Source organism: Pipistrellus kuhlii, unplaced genomic scaffold (assembly GCF_014108245.1).
Source record: "Pipistrellus kuhlii isolate mPipKuh1 unplaced genomic scaffold, mPipKuh1.p scaffold_m20_p_3, whole genome shotgun sequence".
Classification (NCBI taxonomy): domain Eukaryota; kingdom Metazoa; phylum Chordata; class Mammalia; order Chiroptera; family Vespertilionidae; genus Pipistrellus; species Pipistrellus kuhlii.
Window position 1 is genome coordinate 25,241,220 of NW_023425529.1, and position 26,838 is coordinate 25,268,057.

General features: G+C 37.6%; 1 protein-coding gene across 14 annotated transcripts in view; it reads right to left on the reverse strand.

The window, feature by feature from the left end:
- SLCO1A2 (solute carrier organic anion transporter family member 1A2) overlaps window positions 1-26,838 on the reverse strand; it is a 54,400-nt gene that overhangs the window by 14,244 nt on the left and 13,318 nt on the right. The window contains exons 1-7 of one of the 14 annotated variants that reach the window (XM_036459130.2): window positions 24,303-24,338; window positions 21,722-21,911; window positions 21,258-21,372; window positions 19,073-19,214; window positions 16,927-17,059; window positions 13,870-13,970; window positions 10,199-10,348 (exon numbers count right to left, since the gene is read on the reverse strand). In XM_036459130.2, coding sequence (XP_036315023.1) covers window positions 10,199-10,348; window positions 13,870-13,970; window positions 16,927-17,059; window positions 19,073-19,214; window positions 21,258-21,314 — 583 coding nt within the window. In that variant the 5' untranslated portion in view covers window positions 21,315-21,372; window positions 21,722-21,911; window positions 24,303-24,338. Of the gene's footprint in view, window positions 1-10,198; window positions 10,349-13,869; window positions 13,971-16,926; window positions 17,060-19,072; window positions 19,215-21,257; window positions 21,373-21,489; window positions 21,647-21,721; window positions 21,912-24,302; window positions 24,339-26,838 lie in introns of those variants that run through there. The other 13 variants (XM_045587822.1, XM_045587821.1, XM_036459126.2 and 10 more) reach the window with 13 other exon arrangements.

Genomic DNA, 26,838 nt, shown 5'->3' on the forward strand with positions numbered 1-26,838 from the left:
AGCGCCAGAAAATGCCAGTGTTGGTTTGAGAAATTTTGCGAGGGAAATTTTTCATTAGATGACAAGAGTGGTCGAGGCCGTGTGTCCAATTTTGATCAAGAAGCTCTTCAAGCTCTTTTGGTGCAAAATCCTCAAATTACCCAACAAGAGCTTGCGACAACTTTAAATTGTTCACAAAAAACAATTTCCAATCAATTGTGTGCACTTGGCAAAGTCCAAAAGTTTGGAAAATGGGTTCCTCATGAGTTGACCGACAACAACCATAATCAAAGAGTCACAATTTGCAGTTCGCTCCTCTCTCGTCAAAACCGTTTGCCGTTTTTAGAGCAAGTTGTTACCGGAGATGAAGAATGGGTGCTGTATGTTAATTTGAAAAGGCGGCCTCAATGGTTGGACAAAAATGAGGCTCCGCAGCCCACGCCAAAACCTGACTTGCATGCGAAAAAAGTGATGTTGTGTGTTTGGTGGGATTTTAAAGGAATTCTTCATTATGAACTTTTACCATCTAACCAAACCATTACAAGTGCAGTGTATAGTGCCCAATTGGAAAGGTTAGCCCAAGCTTTAAGAGAAAAAGAACCCGTGCTGATTAATCGGAAGGGCGTAATTCTTCACCACGATAACGCATGACCGCATACTGCAAGAATCACTGCTGAAAAACTGCGCCAGTTGGAATGGGAAGTTCTCCCTCAACCTGCATATTCTCCTGATATTGCCCCTTCCGATTACCATTTGTTTCGTTCTTTGCAAAACTTTCTTCTTGGAAAAAAATTTAATAATGAAGAATGCCTCAAAAATGCATTGACCGGAGAGGCGGAGCCTGAAGATGGCGACCAAACAGTCGGACTTGTTCTGACTCTGGTCCCAGAGCAGATAAAAGTAGCGTCTGAGTTGCTCAGAGAATGTTGATTGGCAGCTGAGGGGCAGTGGAGTTCTCAAGGAAGGTAGGGAGCGGTCCGCTGGACAGGATTTCCTGGACGGGTGGCCAGCACTCCAGCAGCTGCGTTTGCCGCTGTGACAGCGGCGGCGGCAGCGGCGAGCTGCGGGCTGCGGCTCGGAGGGAAAGGAGTAGCTTCTCTAAGGCCTGGAAATCCCACAGCGGAGAGGTCCAACGAGCAGCTGAGAAGCCCGAATCAGCGCAAACACGTGGATTCAAGGGAGGTCTTCCGTCACCCACGGAAAGATCAGAGCTTGCGGGGATAGCCTGAGGGTTCCTGGTCCCGCGGCGCAGGCAGCCATAGCCGGAGCTCTGCGAGGCCCTGCCTCCACTGTAGGGGGGAGCGCCTGCTGAGCTGAGCCCAAAGAAGGCTGCAGCGACACCTAGTGCTGGGTTTGAAGTAAGCTTCCCCAGAAGCGGGAATTCTTTTTAAAAAAACGCCAGGGGTCACGGGACAGAGTGTTAAGAATCGCGGCTGTCCCGACAAGGGCAGAACATCTGGACACCTTGGCGCCTGATCCCCTTCACCCCCTAGCTTCGGAATACTAGAGAAGGACTGCCTAGTTGGGCATATCCGGGGAAATTGCAGGGGGAAATTGCCTTCCTGGAAACAAGGGATCGGAGCCAGAAGAGATAGTCTGGGAGCCAGCTGGTACCCTGCTAGCTAGAGCCATAGAGAAAGAGGGCCAGAGCAACCAAAAAGACAGGGAGGTCAAACCGGAAACACTGACACCTAAGAGCTGAATTACAAACTGCCTTTTTTTTAATTTTTTTCTTTTCTTTTTTCTTTTAATTAATCAAAAATAAATGGACACAAATAACTAAGATATAGCCTACATAAAAATTAAGGATTACCTTACAAAACTGAGGTGCAGTGGAATGCTGGGAACTGCAAGACTGTCTGGTCCGAGAATCAGTAGTGCCAAATACATTAACTGAGGAAGTGAATGACCACTACTGGACATTTTTATGATAATTTTACTATTCTTTATTTTATTTTCATTTTTTACATCTTTTATTTAATTTTCATTTTTCATATCTTTTACTTAAGAAACAATTCTTTTTCTTTTTTCCTTACTTGATTTTACCTTTTCAATTATTACATTTTTCAATCTCTATCATCACTATTACTACTGCTATTTTGCAATTTTTTTTTTTTCCTCTTCAGTACCATTTTATTTTTTCTTTATTTTACATTGGGAGTAACCTTCATTCTATTTTAATCTCTACTATAGCATCTTTCAACCCTATCTCAACTCAACCTTTACACCATCACTCTCTTACTAAACATTACCCTTTAGTCTACAGTTTATCCTATTCCTTTCCGGTTTTAGTTTTTTCTCTATTCTTTCTGTATACCCCCTCCTAAAGCTCTCACAATACTTATAGACCTAAGTTCCAACCCCTGATCCAAGTGTATAAATACCAATCTCTGCACTATATTAACTAGTTAAAAAAAACAAAAACAAAAAAACTGTTCTCACCTCTATCCTTTTTGCATTATTTGTGTGAAGGTTGATTATTGTGAATTTTTATGCTTTTTAGTGAAATTGTTAAGCTTATTCCTGTATTGTTATTGTTGCTTTGTATTTTTTTTAAATCCTCTGTTTTTGTTTGTTTCTTTTACTTCTGTATATCATAGCCTTACTTAATAATAGTGGATATTGTAGTTTGTATTAATCTCCAAGTATTGTTACTGGCATTGGCTGGGTTCAGAGGTTGTTCTATGGCAATTTTCTCCACATATATATAGTTTGTTTCCCATTTCTCTTTTATCGGGTCTAGTAATAACTAATGTCGTTTTAAAACATTCGTTTAAAATCTTGCTTGGCGTTGACTTGTATTGATATCACCTTCAAACACGTGGTATCTACAGAACGTGTGAAGTGCAATTAACAAGTTTTGCTTGAAAAAGTTTGTGTTTGGTTTGGTTTTTGTTGCAAAACTAGGGCTAAGAAGATGGCGGATGAAGAGCATATTTGGCACTGCATGCTTTACGAGTTCCAATTAGGAAGAAAAGCAAGTGAGGCTGCAAAAAACATCTGTAGTGCTCTTGGTCAAGATGCAGTTAGCGCCAGAAAATGCCAGTGTTGGTTTGAGAAATTTTGCGAGGGAAATTTTTCATTAGATGACAAGAGTGGTCGAGGCCGTGTGTCCAATTTTGATCAAGAAGCTCTTCAAGCTCTTTTGGTGCAAAATCCTCAAATTACCCAACAAGAGCTTGCGACAACTTTAAATTGTTCACAAAAAACAATTTCCAATCAATTGTGTGCACTTGGCAAAGTCCAAAAGTTTGGAAAATGGGTTCCTCATGAGTTGACCGACAACAACCATAATCAAAGAGTCACAATTTGCAGTTCGCTCCTCTCTCGTCAAAACCGTTTGCCGTTTTTAGAGCAAATTGTTACCGGAGATGAAGAATGGGTGCTGTATGTTAATTTGAAAAGGCAGCCTCAATGGTTGGACAAAAATGAGGCTCCGCAGCCCACGCCAAAACCTGACTTGCATGCGAAAAAAGTGATGTTGTGTGTTTGGTGGAATTTTAAAGGAATTCTTCATTATGAACTTTTACCATCTAACCAAACCATTACAAGTGCAGTGTATAGTGCCCAATTGGAAAGGTTAGCCCAAGCTTTAAGAGAAAAAGAACCCGCGCTGATTAATCGGAAGGGCGTAATTCTTCACCACGATAACGCATGACCGCATACTGCAAGAATCACTGCTGAAAAACTGCGCCAGTTGGAATGGGAAGTTCTCCCTCAACCTGCATATTCTCCTGATATTGCCCCATTCCGATTACCATTTGTTTCGTTCTTTGCAAAACTTTCTTCTTGGAAAAAAATTTAATAATGAAGAATGTCTCAAAAATGCATTGACCAAATTTTTTGCATCAAAATCACAAGAATTTTACAACAGAGGGATTAAAATGCTTCCTGAGCGTTGGGCACAAGTAGTAGAAAACAACGGCAACTATATTGTTGATTAAATTTTGTTGTATTGTTTAAATAAATTCGATTTAAAAAAGTATTAGAAAACGACATTAATTATTACTAGACCTAATAGTTTGCTTCTTCTCTCTCTCTCTCTCTCTCTCTCTCTCTCTCTCTCTCTCTCTCTCTCTCTTCTTTTTTTCCCTGTTTTCCAACTTCATTTTATCATTAATTTTTTTCCTCTTTTTCTATCTCTTTATCCCTCTGTTTTTTTATTTACTTAATTTTTTTAAATTTTTAAATTTTAATTTTAATTTTTTTTTAATTTCTCTTTATTTTATTTTTACCTTTCTTCCTTCTCTCCTATCCCCTAAGTTGCCTTTCTCTAGTGCTCACCTTTATTAGAGGTTATTAATATTGTAAATACATTCCTGTTAAGTGCCTCTTGTGTTGTATCTGATAGTGTTGTATTTAGTACCTTTAAATCAACGCAGGAGAAGGAACACCACATAACCAGACATCCTGAAAAGAGAGGCCATGGGGAGACAAAAACATAGTCCGCACGTGAAAGAAAAGCAGGCATCACCAGAAAAGGAAGTAAACGAGTCAGAGGCAAGCAGCCTACCAGAGCAAGAATTCAGAGTAATGATCATAGGATGGCTAAAAAGAATGGAAGAGAAATATGACAATAGCCAAGAAGAAATGAGGAAGAACCATGAGGAACTGAAGAAGAGCCATGAGGAACTGAAGAAGAACCAAGAAGAAATGAAAAATGACATCGCTACCATGAAGAACTCAATAGAAAGCATCAAGAGTAGACTAGATGAAACAGAGGACCGCATCAGTGAGCTAGAAGATAAGATGGAAAAAAATACCCAAGTAGAGCAACTTCTAGAAAAAAAGATTAAAAAGCAGGAGGAGAGCCTATGGGAGCTTTGGGACAATACAAAACAAAATAATATTCGAATAATAGGGGTTCCAGAAGGAAAGGAAACTGACGTAAACATGGAAAAAGTATTTCAAGAAATAATGACAGAAAACTTTCCTGAAATAGAGAAGAAAAAAAACACACAAATCCAAGATGCTCGCAGAGTCCCAAGCAAAATGAATCCCAGAAGACAGACTCCAAGGCACATTATAATTAAATTGGCAAACAACATCAACAAAGTAAGAATCTTAAAAGCAGCCAGAGAGAGACAGAAAGTTACATACAAAGGAACCTCCATCAGACTAGCAACTGATTTCTCAACAGAAACTTATCAGGCCAGAAGGGAATGGGATGAAATATACAAAGTCATGCAAAGAAAGGGTCTGAATCCAAGAATACTGTACCCAGCAAGGCTATCAATCAAAATTGAAGGGGAAATCAGGAGCTTCACAGACAAAAAAAGACTGAAGGAATTTATATCCACCAAACCAGCAATGCAAGAAATGCTAAAGGGTCTACTATAAAAATAAAGAAATAAGAAGTGAAGAAGGAACACGGGTATAGAATAAAAATGGCGTCAAACGAGTACCTATCAATAATAACCTTAAATGTAAATGGATTAAATGCTCCAATCAAAAGACATAGGGTAACAGATTGGATAAGAAAACAAGACCCATACATCTGTTGTCTACAGGAAACCCACCTCAGAAAAAGAGATGCACACAGACTGAAGGTGAAGGGATGGAAAAAAGTTTTCCAGGCAAATGGAAATGAAAAAAAAGCTGGGGTAGCAATACTTATATCTGACAAATTAGATCTCAGAGTGAAGGACATAATAAGAGATAATGAAGGCCACTTCATAATACTAAAGGGAACAATCCAACAAGAAGAAATAACCCTGGTAAACATATATGCACCCAATACAGGAGCAACAAAATACATTAAAAAACTGCTGGAGGACATTAAGAGAGAGATTAATAGCAATACAATCATAGTAGGAGATTTTAATACCCCACTGTCACCCTTCGACAAATCATCTAAACAAAAAATCAGCAAAGAAATATCAATCCTAAATGACTCACTAAACCAGATGGAATTAATTGACATCTTCAGAACACTGCACCCCAAAGCCACAGAATATACATTCTTCTCAAGTGTACATGAGACATTCTCAAAGAAAGACCACATTTTGGGACATAGGCAAAGTCTCTTCAAATTCAAGAAGATAGAAATCATATCAAGTATCTTCTCAAACCATAATGGCATAAAACTGGAAATTAACTACAATAAAAATAATCCAAAGAAATCAAACACATGGAGACTAAACAGCCTGCTATTAAACAAGGACTGGGTGACCAGAGAAATCAAGGAAGAAATTAAAAACATCCTGGAAACAAATGACAATGAAAACACAACAATCCAAAATCTATGGGACAGAGCAAAAGCAGTTTTGAGAGGGAAGTTCATATCGTTACAAGCCTATTGCAAAAAACTAGAAAAAAGGGTAACAGATTATCTAACTCTACAACTCAAAGAGTTAGAAAAGGAGCAACAAGAAAAGCCCAGTGTAAGCAGAAGGAAGGAAATAACAAAAATCAGAGCACAGATAAAAGACATAGAGACCAAAAAAACAATACATAAGATCAACAAAACCAAGAGCTGGTTCTTTGAAAGAATAAACAAGATAGATGGACCTCTAGCCACGCTAACCAAGAAACAAAGAGAGAGGACCCAAATAAACAAAATCAGAAATGAAAGAGGTGAAATAACAACAGACCCCACTGAAATACAACAGATTGTTACAAAATACTACGAACAACTCTATTCCAACAAACTGAACAACCTGGAGGAAATGGACATATTCCTAGAAAAATACAAACTTCCAAAACTCAATCAGGAAGAATCTAAAAATCTCAATAGACCAGTGTCTTGGGAAGAAATTGAAACAGTCATCAAAAAGCTTCCAGCAAACAAAAGCCCAGGGCCAGATGGCTTCACAGGAGAGTTTTACCAAACATTCAAGGAAGAACTAAAACCTATCCTCCTCAGACTATTCCAAAAAATCCAAGAGGAACACTTCCAAACTCCTTCTATGAAGCCAGCATCACCCAAATACGAAAACCAGATAAAGACAACTCAATGAAAGAGAATTACAGGCCAATATCCCTCATGAACATAGATGCCAAAATCCTCAACAAAATTTTAGCAAATCGACTCCAGAAGAACATCACAAAGATCATACACCATGACCAAGTAGGATTTATTCCAGGAATGCAAGGATGGTACAATATCCGCAAATCAATAAATGTGATACATCACATAAACAAATTGAAAGATAAAAATCATATAGTTATATCAATTGATGCAGAAAAAGCATTTGATAAAATCCAACACTCTTTCCTGATAAAAACTCTTAACAAGGTGGGAGTACAAGGATCATACCTCAACATAATAAAAGCCATATATGATAAACCCACAGCCAACATTATACTCAATGGGCAAAAACTAAAACCATTCCCTCTAAGAACAGGAACAAGACAGGGATGCCCACTCTCGCCACTCCTGTTTGACATAGTACTGGAAGAACTAGCCATTGCAATTAGACAAGAGGAGGAAATAAAAGGCATCCAAATTGGAAAAGAAGAAGTAAAGTTATCCTTATTTGCAGATGACATGATATTGTACATAAAAAACCCAAAAGACTCCATTAAAAAACTAATTGACTTAATAAATGAATTTGGCAATGTAGCAGGATACAAAATTAATGCCAAGAAATCCATTGCATTTCTATACACCAACAGTGAAACTACAGAAACAGAGACTAAAAAAGCAATTCCATTTACCATCTCACCAAAAAAATTAAGATACCTAGGAATAAATTTAACTAAGGAAGTAAAGGACCTATATGCAGAAAACTACACGACACTGAAAAAAGAGATAGAGGAAGATGTAAGGAGATGGAAGAACGTACCATGTTCATGGATTGGTAGAATCAACATCATCAAAATGTCCATACTTCCTAAAGCAATCTATAGGTTCAATGCACTCCCCATTAAAATACCAACGGCATATTTCACTGACCTAGAAAGAACTCTCCAAAAGTTCATTTGGAACAATAAAAGACCCCGAATAGACACAGCAATCCTGAGAAAGAAGGGTAAAGTAGGAGGGATCTCAATACCAGACTTCAAACTGTATTACAAAGCCACTGTTCTCAAAACAGCCTGGTACTGGCACAAGAACAGACATATAGATCAATGGAATAGAATTGAGAACCCAGATATCAACCCAAATCACTATGCTCAATTAATATTTGACAAAGGAGGCACGAATATACAATGGAGTCAAGACAGTTTCTTCAATAAATGGTGTTGGGAAAATTGGGCAGACACATACAAAAGAATGAAACTAGATCACCAACTTACACCATACACAAAAATAAACTCAAAATGGATGCAGGACTTAAACATCAGACGAGAAACCATAAAAATACTAGAAGCATCCACAGGCAGCAAAATCTCAGACGTATGCCAAAAGAACTTCTTCACTGATACTACCCCTAGGGCAATGGAAGCTAAAGAGAAAATAAACAAATGGGACTACATCAAAATAAAAAGCTTTTTTACAGCAAAAGAAACCATCAACAAAACAACAAGAAAGCCCACTGTGTGGGAGAACATATTTGCAAATAACACCACTGATAAAGGTTTAATCTCCAACATCTACAGACAGCTGATACAACTAAATAAAAGGAAGGTGAATGATCCAATTAAGAAATGGGCAATGGACCTAAATAGAATATCTTCAAAAGAAGACAGAAGGAAGGCCAAAAGGCACATGAAAACATGCTCAAAGTCACTAATTATACGAGATGCAAATCAAAACAACAATGCGGTACCATCTCACACCTGTCAGAATGGCCAACATCAACAAATCGACAAACGACAAGTGTTGGCGAGGTTGCGGAGAAAAAGGAACCCTCGTGCACTGCTGGTGGGAATGCAGACTGGTGCAACCACTGTGGAGAACCGTGTGGAATTTCCTCAAAAAACTGAAAATGGAACTCCCATTTGATCCAGTAATCCCACTCCTAGGAATATATCCCAAGAAACTTGAAACACCAGTCAGAAAGGATATATGCACCCCTATGTTCATAGCAGCACAATCTACAATAGCCAGAATTTGGAAACAGCCTAGGTGCCCATCAGCAGATGATTGGATCCAAAAACCATGGTACATCTATACAATGGAATACTATGCTGCCATAAAAAAGAAGGAATTCTCATCATTTGCAGCAACCTGGATGGAATTGGAGAACATCATGCTGAGTGAAATAAGCCAATCAATGAAAGAGAAACACCACATGACCTCACTCATTTGTGGATAATAAAGATCATTATAAACTGATGAACCAAAAGATAGATACAGAGACAGTAAAGCAACAAGCAGATTGTCAAATTTCAGCAGGGAGGGGAGGAAGATCTGGGGGAGATAATAGATCAACTGAAGGACTTGTATACATGCATATAAGTACAACCAATGGACATGGAACTCTGGGGAGGGAGGGGATATGTGGGAGGGAGGGAGGGGGGGAAATCAATAAAATATATAATAAATAAATAAATAAATAAATAAATAAATAAATACAAAAAGAAAAAAAGAAAGAAAAAAAGAAAAAAAAAATGCATTGACCGAATTTTTTGCATCAAAATCACAAGAATTTTACAACAGAGGGATTAAAATGTTTCCTGAGCATTGGGCACAAGTAGTAGAAAACAACGGCAACTATATTGTTGATTAAATTTTGTTGTATTGTTTAAATAAATTCGATTTAAAAAAGTATTAGAAAACGACATTAATTATTACTAGACCTAATACAAAGACAGACAAATTATGAAAATGTGTAACTAGTATGGAGAGATTGTGATGAAGTGAAACAATATAGGAAACTAAATAAATAGATGGTTTTCTCTCATCATTGATGTTTCTCTCCCTCTACCTTTCTCTTTGGAATCAATAAAAATCAGATTTTTTTTTTTTTTAAATAGACATAATGAAAACAGTGAGGAAAGTGTTTAATATGAGGGGCATTTTTAAGAAACTATTGGTGAATCTCTTCACAGATTGGATGTAGAGTGGAGTCCATGAAAAGAAGGAGTCAAGGGAACTACAGAGACACTAGATTAGTGGTATTTTCAACAGCAAAGGGCAGATTTAGCAAAGTGGTTTATTTGGAGTTAACATGTAATTGTTCCATTGAACAAACTCTTACTGATGACTGTCTCTGCCACAAAACTTTTTCATCATCTGGAAATCAGTTAAGACTCCAAATAAATAACTAATACCCGCACACAAGGAACTTAATTATCCTGTAAAGAAGCTAAGGCATATTTTCAAACTCACCAATATATAAAGGAGAGTTTTCAGATTTGGCAAAATCTTCTATGTAGGAAATACCCAAAGGCATGATGGGAGTTTCACCAATTCCACGTATCATATTTCCTACTAGTACATACACCCACATTAATGACTTAACTTCCTTCACACACTCTGCATTAAAAAGAAAAAACATATGGCATTAGTGTTTTGATAGTAAAGTATCTATACTAATAAAAGCCTAGGTGGCATGTCACCCTCCTGTCATCACAAGATGGCCACCCCCATGTTGTCACAAGATCAGGGGATGGCAATTGGGGGCCATCAGGCCAGCAGAGGAGGACAGTTGGGGGCAAGAACAAGCCAGCAGGGAAGGGCAGTTGGGGGCAATTAGGCTGGCAGGAGAGGGCAGTTGGGGGTGACCGGGCCTGCAGGGGAGGGCAGTTGTGGGCCATCAGGCTGGCAGGCAAGGACAGTTTTGGGCAATCAGGCTGGCAGGGGAAGGCAGTTGGGGGTGACCAGGCCAAGCAAGGGAGGGCAATTGGGGGCAAACGAGCCAGCAGGGGAGGGCAGTTGGGGGCAATTGGGCCTGCAGAGGAGAGAATTTGGAGGCTATCGGGCTGGCAGGGAAGCAATTAGATATCAATCAGGCTGGCAAAGGAGTGGTTAGGGGGTGATCAGGCTGGCAGGCAGAAACAGTTAGGTGCAATCAGGTAGGCAGGCAGGCAAGCAGTTAGGAGCCAGCAGTCCCAGATTGTGAGAGGGATGTATGACTGCTGGCATCCTCCAAGGGGTGCCAGATTGGAGAGGGTGCAGGCTGGGCTGAGGAACACTCCTTCCAGTGCATGAATTTCATGCACTGGGCCTCTAGTTTATATATATATATGTCTAAGAGACCTTTACAACTGAACGACCAGTCAACCAGTCACTATGACACTCACTGACCACCAGGGGGCAGATGCTCAACACAGAAGCTGCCCCCTGGTGGTCAGTGTGCTCTCATAGACAATCTCCCACAGTCCTTCCCTCCGACCAGCCCTGATCGCCCTGATCAGGACTGGGTGAGAAGGCCCCAATAGGCCCTGATCACCATCCGGCCAAGGGACCCCACCTGAGCACAAATTCATGCACCGGGCCTCTAGTTAAGCTATAAGTATGAGTGTAATTCTAAGAATCTGGTAAGCATTTCATAGTTCTTATGTGACATGGCATCTTATAAATGATTTATATTACTACGCTAGCAATAATTCACTGGGTCATCCCTCTGGCATTTTCTGAGAGTACTTAGATATGTCCAAGTATAAGTTGTATGCGGAAGCCATATCCTACTGAACTGAAAGAGAGCTCTTGATGAGTATTATACACACCTCTTCCCAATCCAGTTCTTAATGACAACACATTGATAGTTTGATAGGAGCATTTACACCACAGAAATTGGCAAATACTAGAAGTCAGAACTATTTTCCCTCAGTTTGCCAACAACTACACCTCTAGTTAGCTGCTATGACTACCACTCTACTTCTATAACTCTAGGGAGAGAAAAAGGAAGAAGAAAAAATAGCAGAGCCTCAACCTGTGAATCAGGAGGTCATGGTTTAATTCCCAGTCAGGGCATGTGCCCGGGTTATAGGCTCAATCATCAGTGTGGGGCAGGCATCAGGCAGCCAATCAATGATTCTCTCTCATCATTGAGGTTTCTATCTCTCTGTCCCTCTTCCTTCCTCTTTAAAATCAATGAAAATATATTTTTTAAAACACACAAATATATCTCCCTAGAATTGATACTTATAAGATTTAAATAAGAGTCTCACTGAAGTTTGAATTCTGTATAGCTATGATTACTTTATAGACACTAAAAATACTTAACTAGGTAGTAATCACATTTTCCCCATAGAACCTAGTGTATACTGTAACCACCAAATAAGATTTGACAAAGAAATTTACCCCAATTCTTGGAGCAGAAGCTACTTAGTAGAATAACAAAGACCAGGCCAAAGAGAACTGAAAGGGAGGAAGGCAAGACTCTGAAGACTTAGCCATTTCTGTTCTAAACCAAAATAGCTGTCAAGGAGAAACTCTACAGTGTCATGTTTTCAGGCAAGTGAATTATAACATTCTCATTTACTATAAACTGGTCAGCTGCTGCCACAGCTGTGAGAGTCCAAGGCACAGCTGGATCTGGAAATTTCTTTGAGGTCTCTTAGTTATTTCTAGTCCAGAAAATTACAGTCTTCATTTCTGAGCATTCATTTTTTTTTTCTGTGTTGAGTACAGTGATTTGTGGACAAAACTGAAAATAACAGGTAATCAAAGAATTAATGCACTTTACTGGAGATTCACCAAACAGGAAAGTTTTTACTTATCTTCTACAATGTAAATTTTTTAAAATAAAAAGAAATAGGAAATAAGACCTAAGTCAGCCTTTGGCAAAAGCCAGCTCAAGAAGAGAGCAAGGGCCACTGCTGATGTCACCATTTTCTCTTGTTTCTCCAGGTGGTTCCTTTGGCTTAGAGTTTCTGAGACAGCTTTCTTACACTCCTTGAAACTATTTTGGGTCCGTCTGATTCCATGCTGGCAGTGAAATTCCCAGCTTTGGGGACCATTGTAATTCCCACTGATATGAATCAACCAAGTCACCTCCAAATTAAGTATCATGAGACTACATAGGTCCCTTAGCATATGTAGGGCCAGAGACCTGCACATTTGAGCATCAGATTATGGGGAAGCTAGAAGAAGCACCACCACTGTAAAGAAAGAAAAACAAAGACAAGTTCCTACTTCAAAAAAAAGAGAACAGAGTAAATGAAAACTGTGGTATAATTGCTGCTTTCTCTGGTCTGCTATAGAAGATCAGTGATATAGCATAGATGTTTAAAAACTTTGTTTCTATCTCTATTTCCTATCATTGCATAGAACAGATTGTATAAATCCATTCTTCTAAGATGTTTTCCTCTGTGGAATTAACTCTGCAGTGACTCTGAATGGATGTCTCTGACTTATTTTTAAATAACCATTTTAAAGAATAGACAGAGTGTTAATATGTATATTCAAATATATAGGAGTAATTAGAGGCCTGGTGCCCAAAATTTGTGCAAGGGATAGGGGAAGAAGGAGTCTCTCAGCCCGGTCTGCATCCTCTCACAATCAGGACCGCTGGCTCCTAACCACTCACCTGCCTGCCTAAAAGCCCCTAACGACCTCTGCCTACCTATATGATCACTCCAATCTGCCCACCTGCCTGCCTGATCACCCCTAACTGCATCTGCCTGCCTGCCTGATCACCTCGAACCACTCACCTGCCTGCCTGATCGCCCCTAACTTCTCTACCTGCCTGCCTGATCACCCCTAATTGCCTCTGCCTTGGCCTTCACCCACCGTGCCAGCCTCTCTGCCTCGCCCCTGCCGCCTTGACTTCATCTGGAAGGTCGTCAGGAAGGACATCCAGAATGATATCGGAAAGGTCATTTGGCTGTCCAGTCTAATTAGCATATTACCCTTTTATTATTATAGACATGCTCCATTATTAGCCATTCCTCTTCCCCTTTGGAATCCCCTTCAAATTCCCTGAACAAAGAACATACCTTTTGTTCATTTTACTCAGTTATTTAATCAAACCCAATAACTCATTCAAAACCCCTCAGTAATCCATGTTCAGTTTCAAATTCAATGAACAGAAACAATAAAATGAAGTCAACAACCTGATGGATCTTCTGTTGGTCTGAACATCTGGGTTCCATTTTCATTACACAAGAAACTGTCTGAGGACAAATTGCCTAAAACTGTAGATTCATACTCATATCTGTATGAACACAGAAGAACATGTTTATGTTAGAAACTAATAAAGGCAATGTGAACATTATGCAGATTAATTCCTGCTTCCCTTAAGATACAGTATCCAAATTTAGTAAAGAACTCTTTTCATCGTTGCCACATAAACATCATAAATTCATATCATCAAAAAACTTGCCACTCACTGTAAATGTGTAATCCCTTGACAGCTAGCTTTCAGTTATTTGCATGTGAATGATCTACCTCTCAGATTACCTAACATCAAGTTTCTCTAGTTTATAGGTGATCACTTCCTGGAAAGAATTACTGTGGGATCCAGGACAAAAACTAATAAAAATAATTTACTTGACAAAATATAATTAAGGCTCTAAGGGAAGGGAGGGACACAACATAGCAAATCAAATCTCCAACTTTGGATTCTCTGAGGTTAGCTCATAAGAAATATATCCTCACTTCCTGAGAATCTAAACAATAATTCCTGCATTAACCCCTAAGAGAAACAAAACCTTTGCTAATTATAAATAGAGATCTTAGGAGAAACTCAAATACTTGACAGCACAATGTAATGATCTTTACTCCTCTCATAACAGCAAAGGGATTAATGGACTGTGACCATTAATATTAGGCAAATTACCGTAAACTCAGCATACCCTTTGTCAGAATATAAATCACCCTAAATTGTGAAAGAATGGAGGAAAATATAACCAACAAAATCTCTCTTTGTTAAGAATAATGGTGGAAAGACTTGTCCTCTGAGTTTCAAAAGAACTAGGGTGTTAAAACACCTTCTGCTTAAAACAATTGCCTAGTCATGCCCATGAGTTTAACTGTGAACTGTGGACAAATGCTTCTGTCTCCATACCTGTGATGCCATAAAACATGCCAACTTCAAGCAAAATAACACCTTTGGAAGAGGGTAGAGAGAAATGTAAATATAAATACAACTTGGCATTGTATTGGAGAGGACAGGAAATAAAAAGTCAGTAAAAACTCCTTGTCTGGAAACTTCTGATCCTTACAGAAATACCTGAGAAGATAAAATGTGTTTTTCCTGTAACTTACCCACTTAATACCTAATAACTCATTCAAAACAAATAAAACCTGTACACTAGGAGGAAACAGAGACAATGAAGACAGATAAAGGAAATTTATATTCGAAAAGACATTGCACCTTTTAAAAGAAAAGAAGATAAAAAGACACGTTCAAAACACAAGTGTCCTTGGAAGTTAAAAATGTGATAGCAAAAATTAGAAATCCACTCAAAGTTCTACAAAAAGAAAAATAGAGGGGGTGGGGGTAGAAGAAAGATTACCAAAGAAATAATACAAGTAACTTTTCCAAATGTCTAAAGTGAAGGCTTTTAGCACAATGAAGGAAAAGGATTTACACTAAATATCATGAATCCAGACTTTGGAATTTAAGAGAAAAATCACAAAAGATCCCAGAGAAGGGAAACTGATCATAGGAGTGAGAATGGCACAGAAATTTCAACAGTGACACTGGAAGCTAGAAAGTATTGGAATAATACCTTCAGATTTTCTAGGGCAAATATTTCCGATCTAGAATTGTACTGAGAGGGCAGGGCGGGGTGAGGGGGCAGGGCGGGGTGAGAGGGCAAGGTGGGGCGGGTCCAGCTCCAGGTAACTGGACCCTAGGCCTAACCCAACCAATCAGGTCAGCCAAGGTAGCGGCACCACCCTCCCTATAAAACCCATTGATATGTTAAGTTCTTCCTCTTTCTCGCCCATGCCCTCGTTGGTGTAGGTGAGACTGGGCTCGGACTAGTCCGAAATAAATACAGGCTTTCTGCAATTGCATCGGATTCGGCTCCCTGGTAGTCTTTGGGGTTTATGACACTTGGGCATTACAGTACACCAGCCAAACTATCAATCAAAGGTGAGTAGAATAAGAATTACTTCCCTTAAATACTTTTTCAAAAACCTCTTAGATGATATTTCCCACAAAAAGAAGTAAAAGTAAAAAGGAAAGCAGAAGATGTGATACCCCAGAAATAAGTAACTGAATAGAGGAAAGAGGCAAAGCAAATTTCTAAGGATTATGATGAGGAAAAATTTCAAAGAAGCCGCCATGTAGCAGGCCTAGAGGTTCCCATTAGGATTGTAGATGATGAGTACGTATGTGGTGACAGGAAAGATATCTCTAAGATGAAAATGAAATCATCTGATATGTATGAGTATATTGAGAAGATGTTGCTCTACCAGTGGAAAGTTTGGTGACAAATAACAAGAAAGTGAATAAATTTTTTTAAGCAATGATTAAATCCAGGGAAAAATTAAAAAGTGATTAAAAATGAATGATAAAATATTGACATAGTCATACAGGAGGAAAGAATGAGTATAATTTTATAGTAGAAAGTCAGTATCTTGGACATAACACTAAAGTATCAAAAACTAAAAGGATAAATATTGAGACATTTGGAGGTAAATAGCAGAAGAAAGTGGAAAAAGAGTTCCAAGTAGCTGCCTCTGGAAAGAAGTGAGATGGGCAATATCAAAGGGGCAGGGGGCAACTCTTTTTTCAATATAATTTTATTTTTACAACTTTGTACACATATGACTTTAGTAAAAATTAAAATAAAAATCAAACTTCAAACTGCTCTGTCTCTTGATGACCTACAATTAAACCGAACCACATTATAATTAAAAGTGTCTAAATAGTCCAAAGAAAGGAGTCATCTCCAATTTTTGCAAGGTCCTAAATATATTTCAGTCATAAAAGAGGTGTCTCTTTATCATAAATTAACAAAATTTATGTGACTACATAACTGGAAGCGAGGCAGCCAAGAACACAAAAGGGACTGGTGGAACTGAATTTGCATTTTTTTGGTTTCTGTTAAGGTGCTCTGAGTTTTGAGGAAGCATTGTTCCTAGAAAGGAAATTCCAAAGCTTCATTTCCTGAAGTTGAAAATTGAATATAAAAAGTCATCAGAGCCTGAATGCTTACCTGCCCATGAGGAAATGAGGTAGAGACTGTAAGAAACACCCAAGGCCCATAATAGCACATCCGATACCAATCATTCTAGGTCTGTGAAATTTCGTTCCAAAATAACTCACAAATATAATCAAAAAAAGATTTCCTAAAGAGGGAAAGTGAGTTAAAAATAAATTATTTCAGTAAGTATGTGTAATAGCTTAATAAATAGGCTAATTCAATCATTTACTATCTAGCATTCATTGTACAAGCACTATCTCTACTACTGGGATTGGTGCTAGGGATTTAGGAAACAAATAAGATACAACCTCTGCCCTGAAGGAGGGCTATTTTATGTGGAGAGCAGCTACAGCATTTGGACAGGTTCAAGCCTCAGGCTAATGAGAGGGCACGATCCTCTCATGGCAAAGCCACGTGTAAGTCCCAGCACAATTATAGCCTAAGCCTTAGGCTACAGTGGTAAGTTTGACCTTATGGTCTGAACCTGTGGTCCCACGTGGCTGAGTGATGTGGGCTTGATAGAGTTCAGGTGCATGTAATTGAGTAGATTCGAAACTCACAAAAACCTTATAAACATCTTGACCACACCCTTACTTTGCCTCATGGAATCTGGCTATAAAATAAAAACTCTGCTTGCAGGCCGTGGCACTGTCTCTCTAATCAGAGGGCAGCATCCTACCTAGCCCCAGCTTTATTCTCCTGTCTGTCTTTTCTAATCCTTTACCCCCACCCCCTACTCCCTCCAGGTTCACCCATAGCCATGCTGGCATGGCACAATTTTACAATGTTGAAAGAAACATAAGCAGATCTCTATGCAACAACAACAATTAAAAAGGGCAGAGAAAGGGAAGCCAGAAAAAGGAATAGAAGACCAATTCTGGATATTTTTAAAGGCTGTATTTGTGATTAGTTAGCCTTAGGTGTCAGACCATATGTCACCTCAGGCCTCTCTCACCATGCTTGCTCCACAAAATATTATGTTTCCTACGCTTGAAAAAACAAAAAAGAAGAAGAAGCAAAAGTCAAATTCAGATAGATAAATGTTTTCTAACTTATGACTAAAATATAACTTTATATCGGTCAACATAACCAAGTAAGAGATCTGTGTTTATTTCTACTTCTTTCTTTAGAAGTAAAAAATAAAATAAAATTGTGGCTTCCCCACTTTTCCAAGTGTTCTTAGAAATAAGTCTAGATTTGAGGCGTAAATAACTCAATGTAATATCGATTCCCATGTCATAGGATAAAGAAACAATTGGGGAAAGCTGGTTATTATGGACAAGCCCTTGATAAATATAAAGAGCTGAGAGTCAAAAATATTCTTTTGCATCTGTGCCATCCTTTAGAGTCAGACCATGAGCTGAGCTATACAAAACTATGTAAAGAGCTATTTCTAACTCCATCACCTAGCATACAGGTGATACAGGGAGCTGAACACTAGGAAACAGAATCAAGAATCTCCAGCTTCAATTTTGCCTCTCCTCAATCCTGATTTTTCTTTCAGAGATTGATTAACTATATTAAAGGCAACTCTTATCTTGAAGGATGTAGAAGCCATGATAAAACTATAAAGGAGTGGTATTCATATTTTTATGCAGCATGTTCACAATTTCCCTCATTCTTCCACTCTGTCCTCAGATCTTCCCAGTCATCCAAAAGAAGCAGGACCTAAGAATAGAATTTATTTTCTCTCAATTCAGGGAGATGTGAAAGTAATTTATTCTTCCCTCTGCACTTAGGAAGAATTGTCAGTTTCCCAGAAACAACAAGAGAAGGTAAATATTTGCTTTTGTCCTTTGGAAAACAGATTCCTTTGTTTTCCATTGTATTTCCTAAGTATCAAGATGGAGCCCTTAAGAGTCATCAAATGATAAATTAAATGTAAATATTATAAATATTATACTTAACTACTTATGCTAGATAACCAGAAACTATTAGAATAAAATGTCCAGTGGGAAACGTGGTAATATTTAGGTGTTATTCAGAAGCAATATTTAAATGAATTATTTCTAAGCATACTCGAAACTTAGCTAAAATATTCAAAATATACTCTTCAGTAAGATTAAATGACCTAAAACAAATAAGGAGAATAAAATTCAGACTAGCTCTAGAGAAAAAATAAATTATAAAAGGAAGTAATACGGGAATAATTCATTACCAATCTCAAAACTCCCATTAATAAATCCAACTAGTGATGTCGGAATGTTGAATTGTCTCTCTATTTGTGTGAGCATGGAATTCATATAAGATCCAGATAGTGTTTTGGATACAAATGCACATGTTATTGCCAGCAGAAACATCTAGGAAGAAAAGAATATAAGAAAACATATGAAATTTTTATTTTTAAATTGTATGCTTGCCATCTGTTGACAAAATATATTCTACCACAAGACTGAATTAAGTCTCCAATTTAATTGGCAATCTTGAATTGGCAATCAACTTTTTGTTGTTGTTGTCATTGTTAATCCTCACCTGAGGGTATTTTTTCCATTGATTTTTAGAGAGAGTCAAAGGGATGAAAGAGGGAGGGAGAGAGAGAGAGAGAGAGAGAGAGAGAGAGAGAGAGAGAGAGAGAGAGAGAGAGAGAGAAACATCCCTGTGAGACAGACACATAGATTGGTTGACTCCAATGCAACCCCAATTCAGGGCTCAGAATGGCCTTGCAACCCAAGTATGTGCCCTTGACCAGTAACCTATATAATTGTATTAATCAATGTAACCACAATAAATTCAATAATATATAAAAATAAATAAATATTAAATTTATGATATTGATCCTTTCAGGTTTAATATAATCAAGCCAATGTAAGAGAAGCACATTTTAAATTATTACATTTGTTATTCACACTATTAGAAAAATATATTGCTACACACACACACAAAAAAAATCTGATTATTAAGCAATTGCCTCTCAATTTTGCCTGAAAAACTTGCATTATTTTGCCATAACCTTCAAATCAATGTCTAATCTTGCCAGACTCAAAAGTGATAAAAAAAAATTAAAGACTAACTCTTTATAAATAATGCCTGATTTGACTTTTATCCACAAATGTTATCAATAATAAATAGCTAATATTTGTTAAATGTTTACAATATTACAGTCATTTTTAAAATATATTTTATTGATTTTACACAAAGAGGAATTGAGAGGGACAGAGAGTTAGAAACATCGACCAGCTGCCTCTTGCACGATGTGCCCGCAACCAAAGTACATGCCCTTGACCGGAATCGAACCCGGGACCTTTCAGTCCGCAGGCCGACGCTCTATCCACTGAGCCAAACCGGTCCCGGCACAATATTACAGTCATTATTTCAAGCATGTAAAAAGAAAAGAAAAAAAATCTCATGAGATAAGTGTATTTTATTAACCTTCTTAGATGAGAAAACTGAAGCACCAAGAGGTTAAGCAACTTGTCTAAGGGTTGAAGCAAGTAAGCAGTTGAACTCAGATATGAACCCAGGGAGCCTGGGCCTTGAATCTTATTTTTAACCACTAATTTTTAGGAGGATATGACAATTGAGGGATAGCTTAAGGGAAAATTTACAAATATAACGAGTGTGGCATTTTAGACAAAATTCGTTTCCTAAATCTGTATAATAATTCCCCACTTTCGCGTACATGTGTATATTTTCCCTACACACGTACAAAGAAAAAATAAACCTTTGATAGGGAGAAAATTGCTGGCAGTGTTTTAGTTTGGAAACTGCTTGCAGGCACTAGCTAGAGAATCAAGATAAATATCCAGATTCCTTGGTTTAAAATAAATTCAGATTTTGCTTGAAGGCAAAATGCGAAAGGAAATTGCTGTGAAATAGTCAAGACATTAGAAACAGCTAACAAATGGACATTTGTCTTATTGAAAATGGTTGGCATGCTGCCAAAGCTTGAAGTAAATATTTGCTTTACTTGGTCGTTGTGGAGTGATCACTGCCTATAGATCAACAATCATTTCTGCCTAGGAACCATTTTCCAGGAGAGATCCCCACATTCCCCTGGACCAGAAATTCCTGAAAGGGGGGGGGGGGGGGGGAGCATTTAATTGGCCTTTGATCAAGGAAAATAAGTACCACTGTTAATATTATGTCTGAAAATTTTAAAGACTTTTTCTTCTGTTTAAGTTTCCCCACACTACCTCTGATTAAATTGCCTAAATTAATAACCCTATTTAGACACACTTTCAGTTATAAAACATACTTCATTAAGGCAAGAAATTATCACAATAACAGGTAGTAGGACGTTAATATTGGATTACTTCATGAACATATGAACAACTTTATAAGATCTAAGTTAAACAAACAAACGAAAATACATTATACATACATCCATGCAAAAGATTCCATACCTTCAACTTGGAAAAACATCTTATTCTATGGGTTTCAATTTTCTCAGTTTCTCCCATGTCGCTCTTCTGAGTGTTCCAAAGTTATTTATGACTTAAATCTTGATATTTCTTAGTTCTATTGTTTTAAGAAGACAAAAATATATTAAATTACTAACAAACTCCTAAGTCGTCATTCTTTTGAAGAAAGTACTAAATTTGAGTAACACAATCGGAATCCATTGTACAAAAATACCTGGGAAGCTTTTGATCTACTTCTAGAAAATAGTGACGTTAAAGAAGATTTAGTTGTTAAGTTCCCATTGAAAAAGTCCCATCAAATAACTTTAGTTACTCTTTAGTGAGATTAAAGATAGAATTATTTGTTATGACCTCTTACAAAACAATGACCATGTTGTTTAAAAAAAAAATCTTTCCTTTCTTTAACCAAAACAAATAGAACTAAAGTGCACTTTCTTTGGACTTCCATGAAAATGCTGTTTTAAGAACACACAGACTTTGATTTGTGTTTGTGCTACAACTCTGCGTCAGCTAGCCTACCAAAGTTCAAATATCTCTTTTTGGCTAGGCTCCTTCTTCAAGTTCTTTTCTTTCCAATACTTCCCTGGAGTTTTAAGAAGGGAAGCACTTTCTGGGGCACTGCTGATTCACAGAAACCTGGGGAGACATGGAATTTTAATTATGGAAATAGCCTAAGTAAAAACAACAAATAGTTCTCTGATCTGGAAAAAAATCCTACAGTAGCAAGATATGAGGCTTAGGAGAAGACCAAACATATATGTAAGTGCAGATCTATGTAATAAATATAGGTATATGTTTATCTATAAGTATATATATTAATGATATAGGCATACATTTTTATATGTAAAAATTTACTTAAACTCTACTCAATTTTATTAACCTCTTTTTAAAATTTTGTCTATTTTGGGTCTTGAAACTAAGACAGTATTTTGTACCAAAACCAACGTGTTTCACTATGACAATATTTATTCTAGTAATCTATTTTAAGAAAAGAGAATAATATATTAGCATTATTCCCCAAGTTACTTTATGAAAATCCTCTAAGCAATATCCACTTAACAAATGATCTTAAATGCACTTATTTTTAAAGACCTTACTGCTTTACCTCTGTAAGTTTGCTGAATCCTATTCCCCTACATACGTAAAGACAATAAACACTGCATAGTGTACGAAGTTAGTTCTCTTTTCTCATGCTATAATGGACAAAATTACATATTGAAACTCACAGTGTGCCAGTCACAGTGTTAAGCACAGGGTTTTGGAAATGAACAAGACAGACTGGCTATCCTATAGACAATATGAACTAATTAGAGACCTATAAGGCTCTGTGGAAAGCACTTTTACCCAGATCCCAAGAAACTTATATTTTAATTGGGAATGGTAAAACTTTTAAATAAAACGCACTAGAATGGAACTAAACAGTGTGTTGTCAAATTACAAATGTTTTGGTATATAAGAAATTGGGGAAAAAAATCATGTATCATTAATGGAAATTATTAAAAACACTCTTGGCAATTTCAAATGGCCCCACAGATGAACTCATGCTGCCATCTCCACATAAAATGTCAAAAATCTTAACCAAAATTCAAGTGCAAGAGCTAATTTTGAAAAAAAAAAAATGAGAGAATAGGATAATTTTTCAAATGAATAAAAACTGCTCCTCTTTGGCCCTCATATGTAATACCTATGCCTTTATTACACAGAAACCTCTCAGATGCTCTCTCCTCTTCCTTCTGATGACCTAGAATCCCATCTCACTCCCCTTCATTTCTCCTTCTATCTCTCCTTGCCAATATCTGAGCCCAATATAGTCACCCAATCAAACAATAAGAAAGAGAACTCATTCCTCTTCCATGTCAAAGTTGTCTTCAATCTTTTTAGTGGCTAAAGACATGACTCTTCTAAATGCCTATGTTTTCCTATCCAACCAGGGGACATAGAAGGTCAAGTTAGTGACACAGAAGATCAGCCCATAGTAGAATTCTGTAGCTCCTTCTATGCATCTTGACACTGTGGAACCATCTTGAGCACATTGTATCACTGTGCCTCAAAGATTTACTTCAAAATGTGTTTGCTCTCTTGAAGGATGTCTTATAAACAAACATCTTGACTGGGATAAAAGCCAGTTTGAAACTAAGCCCTTGGAATGAATTCAATGTGATTCAATTAACACTGAACACTTTCCTCATTTGCCAGCTTATACAGTGAAAACATTTTAGCTTTTCGTACACACTTTAATAGAGAAAAACAGATTCATTAACAGTAAAATTTATTGTTCCTTTAATAAAATTCATGGTACCCAATAGTTAACATCACAATCACTTTGAGCATTTTGGCTGCAAATCAGGGAAAGCATGCATTGTTTCTTCCTATCCTTGACAAGGGCGAGTGCCAGCCCTGTGAACAATCCCCTTTTGTTAGCACAGGGTGTTTACATGGTGACTTTTGCTCCTGGGACCACAGTGCCACAGATAAATCCCCATCAATCGTCACGGTTAATGAAAACGACTTGCTGAAGCTTTATTAAGAGAAGCATTTTATTTCTCTAACCCCATCTCAGCATTCAAGGGGGAGCAGGAAATGCTTCAGTTTGCGTTCTCACAAAAAAAAAAAAAATGTGGCTGCATTTCTTCCATGTCTATTGGTCACAACTTGGGGTTTCTTTTTTGTTTTGTTTAGTTTTGGTTTAATTGTAGTCAAAGCACATCGCAGAATTGTTAACTATATACGCATTTGGGGACAGCAGGTCTCTAGAACTGTTCCTCTTGCGTGCCTGGAACTCTGAACAGCAGCACCCAGGTTTTTGACACTCCTTAGTTGCCAGCTTTACCAAATCTCAATCGCAAAAGAATACAATTTTTTTACAATACAAATAAAGCACCTTGTTTGTGCTCTTTCCCCAGTGTTAGATATATAGATACCATTTTTTTTTAAGACTGGGAAATGCATACATTTAATTTTAAATCATAGTATTGAAGTCATCAAATAAAGGCTTTACTTTATCATGGCAAAACTAGCAGTACATACATGAAGAAGACTTAGGAGAACATCCTTTCCCTGGGGGAAAAAGAGAGAGAGTCATACCAGCAACATCTTAAGAAAATGGTTTATTTCCAGAATCTTCAGATGGCTTCTCCCTCGGGAAGAAAAGGACAGCCTCTTGGGAGTATCCAGCTGAAATAATTCAACCAATACCAAACCAAGCCAGCATGTGCCAATGGAGCACATGGAGAAGCAACAATGACTCTTTGTGTAATGCCTACAAAAATTACTTTCCTTCTTTTAGTTTGTTTCCTTCAGAAATCAGAGAATATAACATTGGATTCTGCAAATAAGCCTTACAAATACAGGTATTATTTTACTTCTCATGATTAGAGGGGGTAACAGGGATGCATTGCTCTAGGCAAAATTTAACTGAGCCATATGGCCATGCCTGTGATTTCTCCATGCCAACCAAAGAGTGAAATGCACAGAAACACAAGCAAAATAAATATACCTGCTCTGTTACTTCAGATTACTTACTGCCTGACGGAAAAGCCAAACTGATACTCTACTTCCCAATTCTCCAGGAGAACTGGCTGAGTATCATCAGCGTTATGCCCAATGCAAATAATGCTAAAGAATGATCAGGTTATTATCAGAGTTACCAATCTTTGCCACATGGGCAATTTAAACTATTTTGTTTCCTTTAAATTTTTTTTAAAATATATTTTTTTGATTTTTTACAGAGAGGAAGAGAGAGGGATAGAGAGCCAGAAACATCAATGGGAGAGTATCATCAATCAGCTGCCTCCTGCACACCCCCCTCTGGGGATGCGCCCCCAACCAAGGTACATGTCCTTGACCAGAATCGTACCCGGGACTCTTCAGTCCAAAGGTCGACGCTCTATCCACTGAGCCAAACTGGTCTCAGCTGTTTCCTTTAATTTTTTTTCCCAATTATTTTTGTCCTTTTGCCTGCACACACATAGTTTTGGTTACAGAAACATGTTCCTTCACTTAATTATGCCAAGTAAATACCGAATGCTTCCTTTTCCTCAGAAAGAAAGGAGTTTTTATCTGTTCATAAAGCTCCCAAAATAACTGAAAATTCAAAATGGTCAGATTCCACCCCCCCCCCAACCCCTCACCCCACCCAACCCATTTATTTGTGTATTTTCCCATTCACATTAATGGATATGGAAAGATAGCTAGAAATATTTTTTCAAAAATGTCAGACCTTGAGGGCCAGTCAGCTTGGGTTTAGTACTAGTTTAGTTGTGTAGTTTAGTTGTGAATTGTTTAAACTCATTGAGCCTTTTTTTTTTTTAAACTTATCTATGGTACTAGAATATTTATTCCTGACTTGCAATATAAGTATAAAGACTGAGTTATAAATTTTAGATGGGACCAATCCCTAGCATAGCTGCTGGCATAAAATAATCACTCTGTAAGTAGCATGATTATTATTCATTCATTTCACAAATATTTATTAAAGCTCTGCTACATTCCAAACACAGTAGTTGATGCTAGTGATGCAAAGATGAATAACATAGGTGCTTGTTCACAAGTTGTCTCACCAACTACTGGGAGAGATGGACAATTAAATGATAATTGGAAGTTAGTGCCATAATGCAAACAATTGGAGCTAAGTAATTAGAAGATGATTATTGAAAACTATTTGGATGTTCATTTGGAATATCATTTGGATATGGTGTAGTAGTGTAAGTAGTTGAGCTTTGAAATGAAACACAACTGGTTTGAAAGCTTATTGTTAAACTAGCTGTGTGATGTTTGTACAAGTCTCTTTTCCATCCATACAATGGAGATAGTATCTTTCTTGATATCAGACAAAACAGACAAAGACAGGAAAAAATAGGACCCAGGAAAGGCAATTCAATGGAAGAATTTTACATTCTAGGAAACACGTTACAAAGGTATCAAAGAATTAAAAAAAAAAACAGCAGATTTACACTGGTGGAAAGTCACTCCTAAGAGAAAAGGCCTGAGATGCAGGACACACAGCTGCTTACTGACAAGGCACTGCTTAAAGGTGTAGCGGGAGAGATGCCCTGGCTTTCCCTTCTCTGCAACTCCATTTTCACACCAATGCCTCCCATTGATAACCTAACAGGAAATCAGATGCAAGGGAGCCTGGGAAATTTTCTTTTCCCAGGCAGACCCTTGGGATAAAGAAAGGATCAGAGGATGAGAAAAAAACAAACTAACATGTGAGATCAGAAAAAACAAATGACTAGCACAGCTATAATCAGTTGGAGTAGAGTTAAATAATACAATATATGGTAAATATGTAACAGGATGCTAACAATCAACATTTAATGAAGGTAGCTATGTATATTATTGGGTAATATACCTTCAATCCTAATGCTCTTTTTATTCTCAGTAATAGAGAATTCGGGAAATTTAACTTGTTGCAATGGCCAGCTCTTGACATTACATATGTAGATACTGCAATCTCTATATGATACCAAATAAGATGTGAGATTTTTTTTTATTAAATCAACCTATTTTTAATTGACTCAACTGCAGAATTTTCATGTACTCTTTACTCAGATTCACCAAT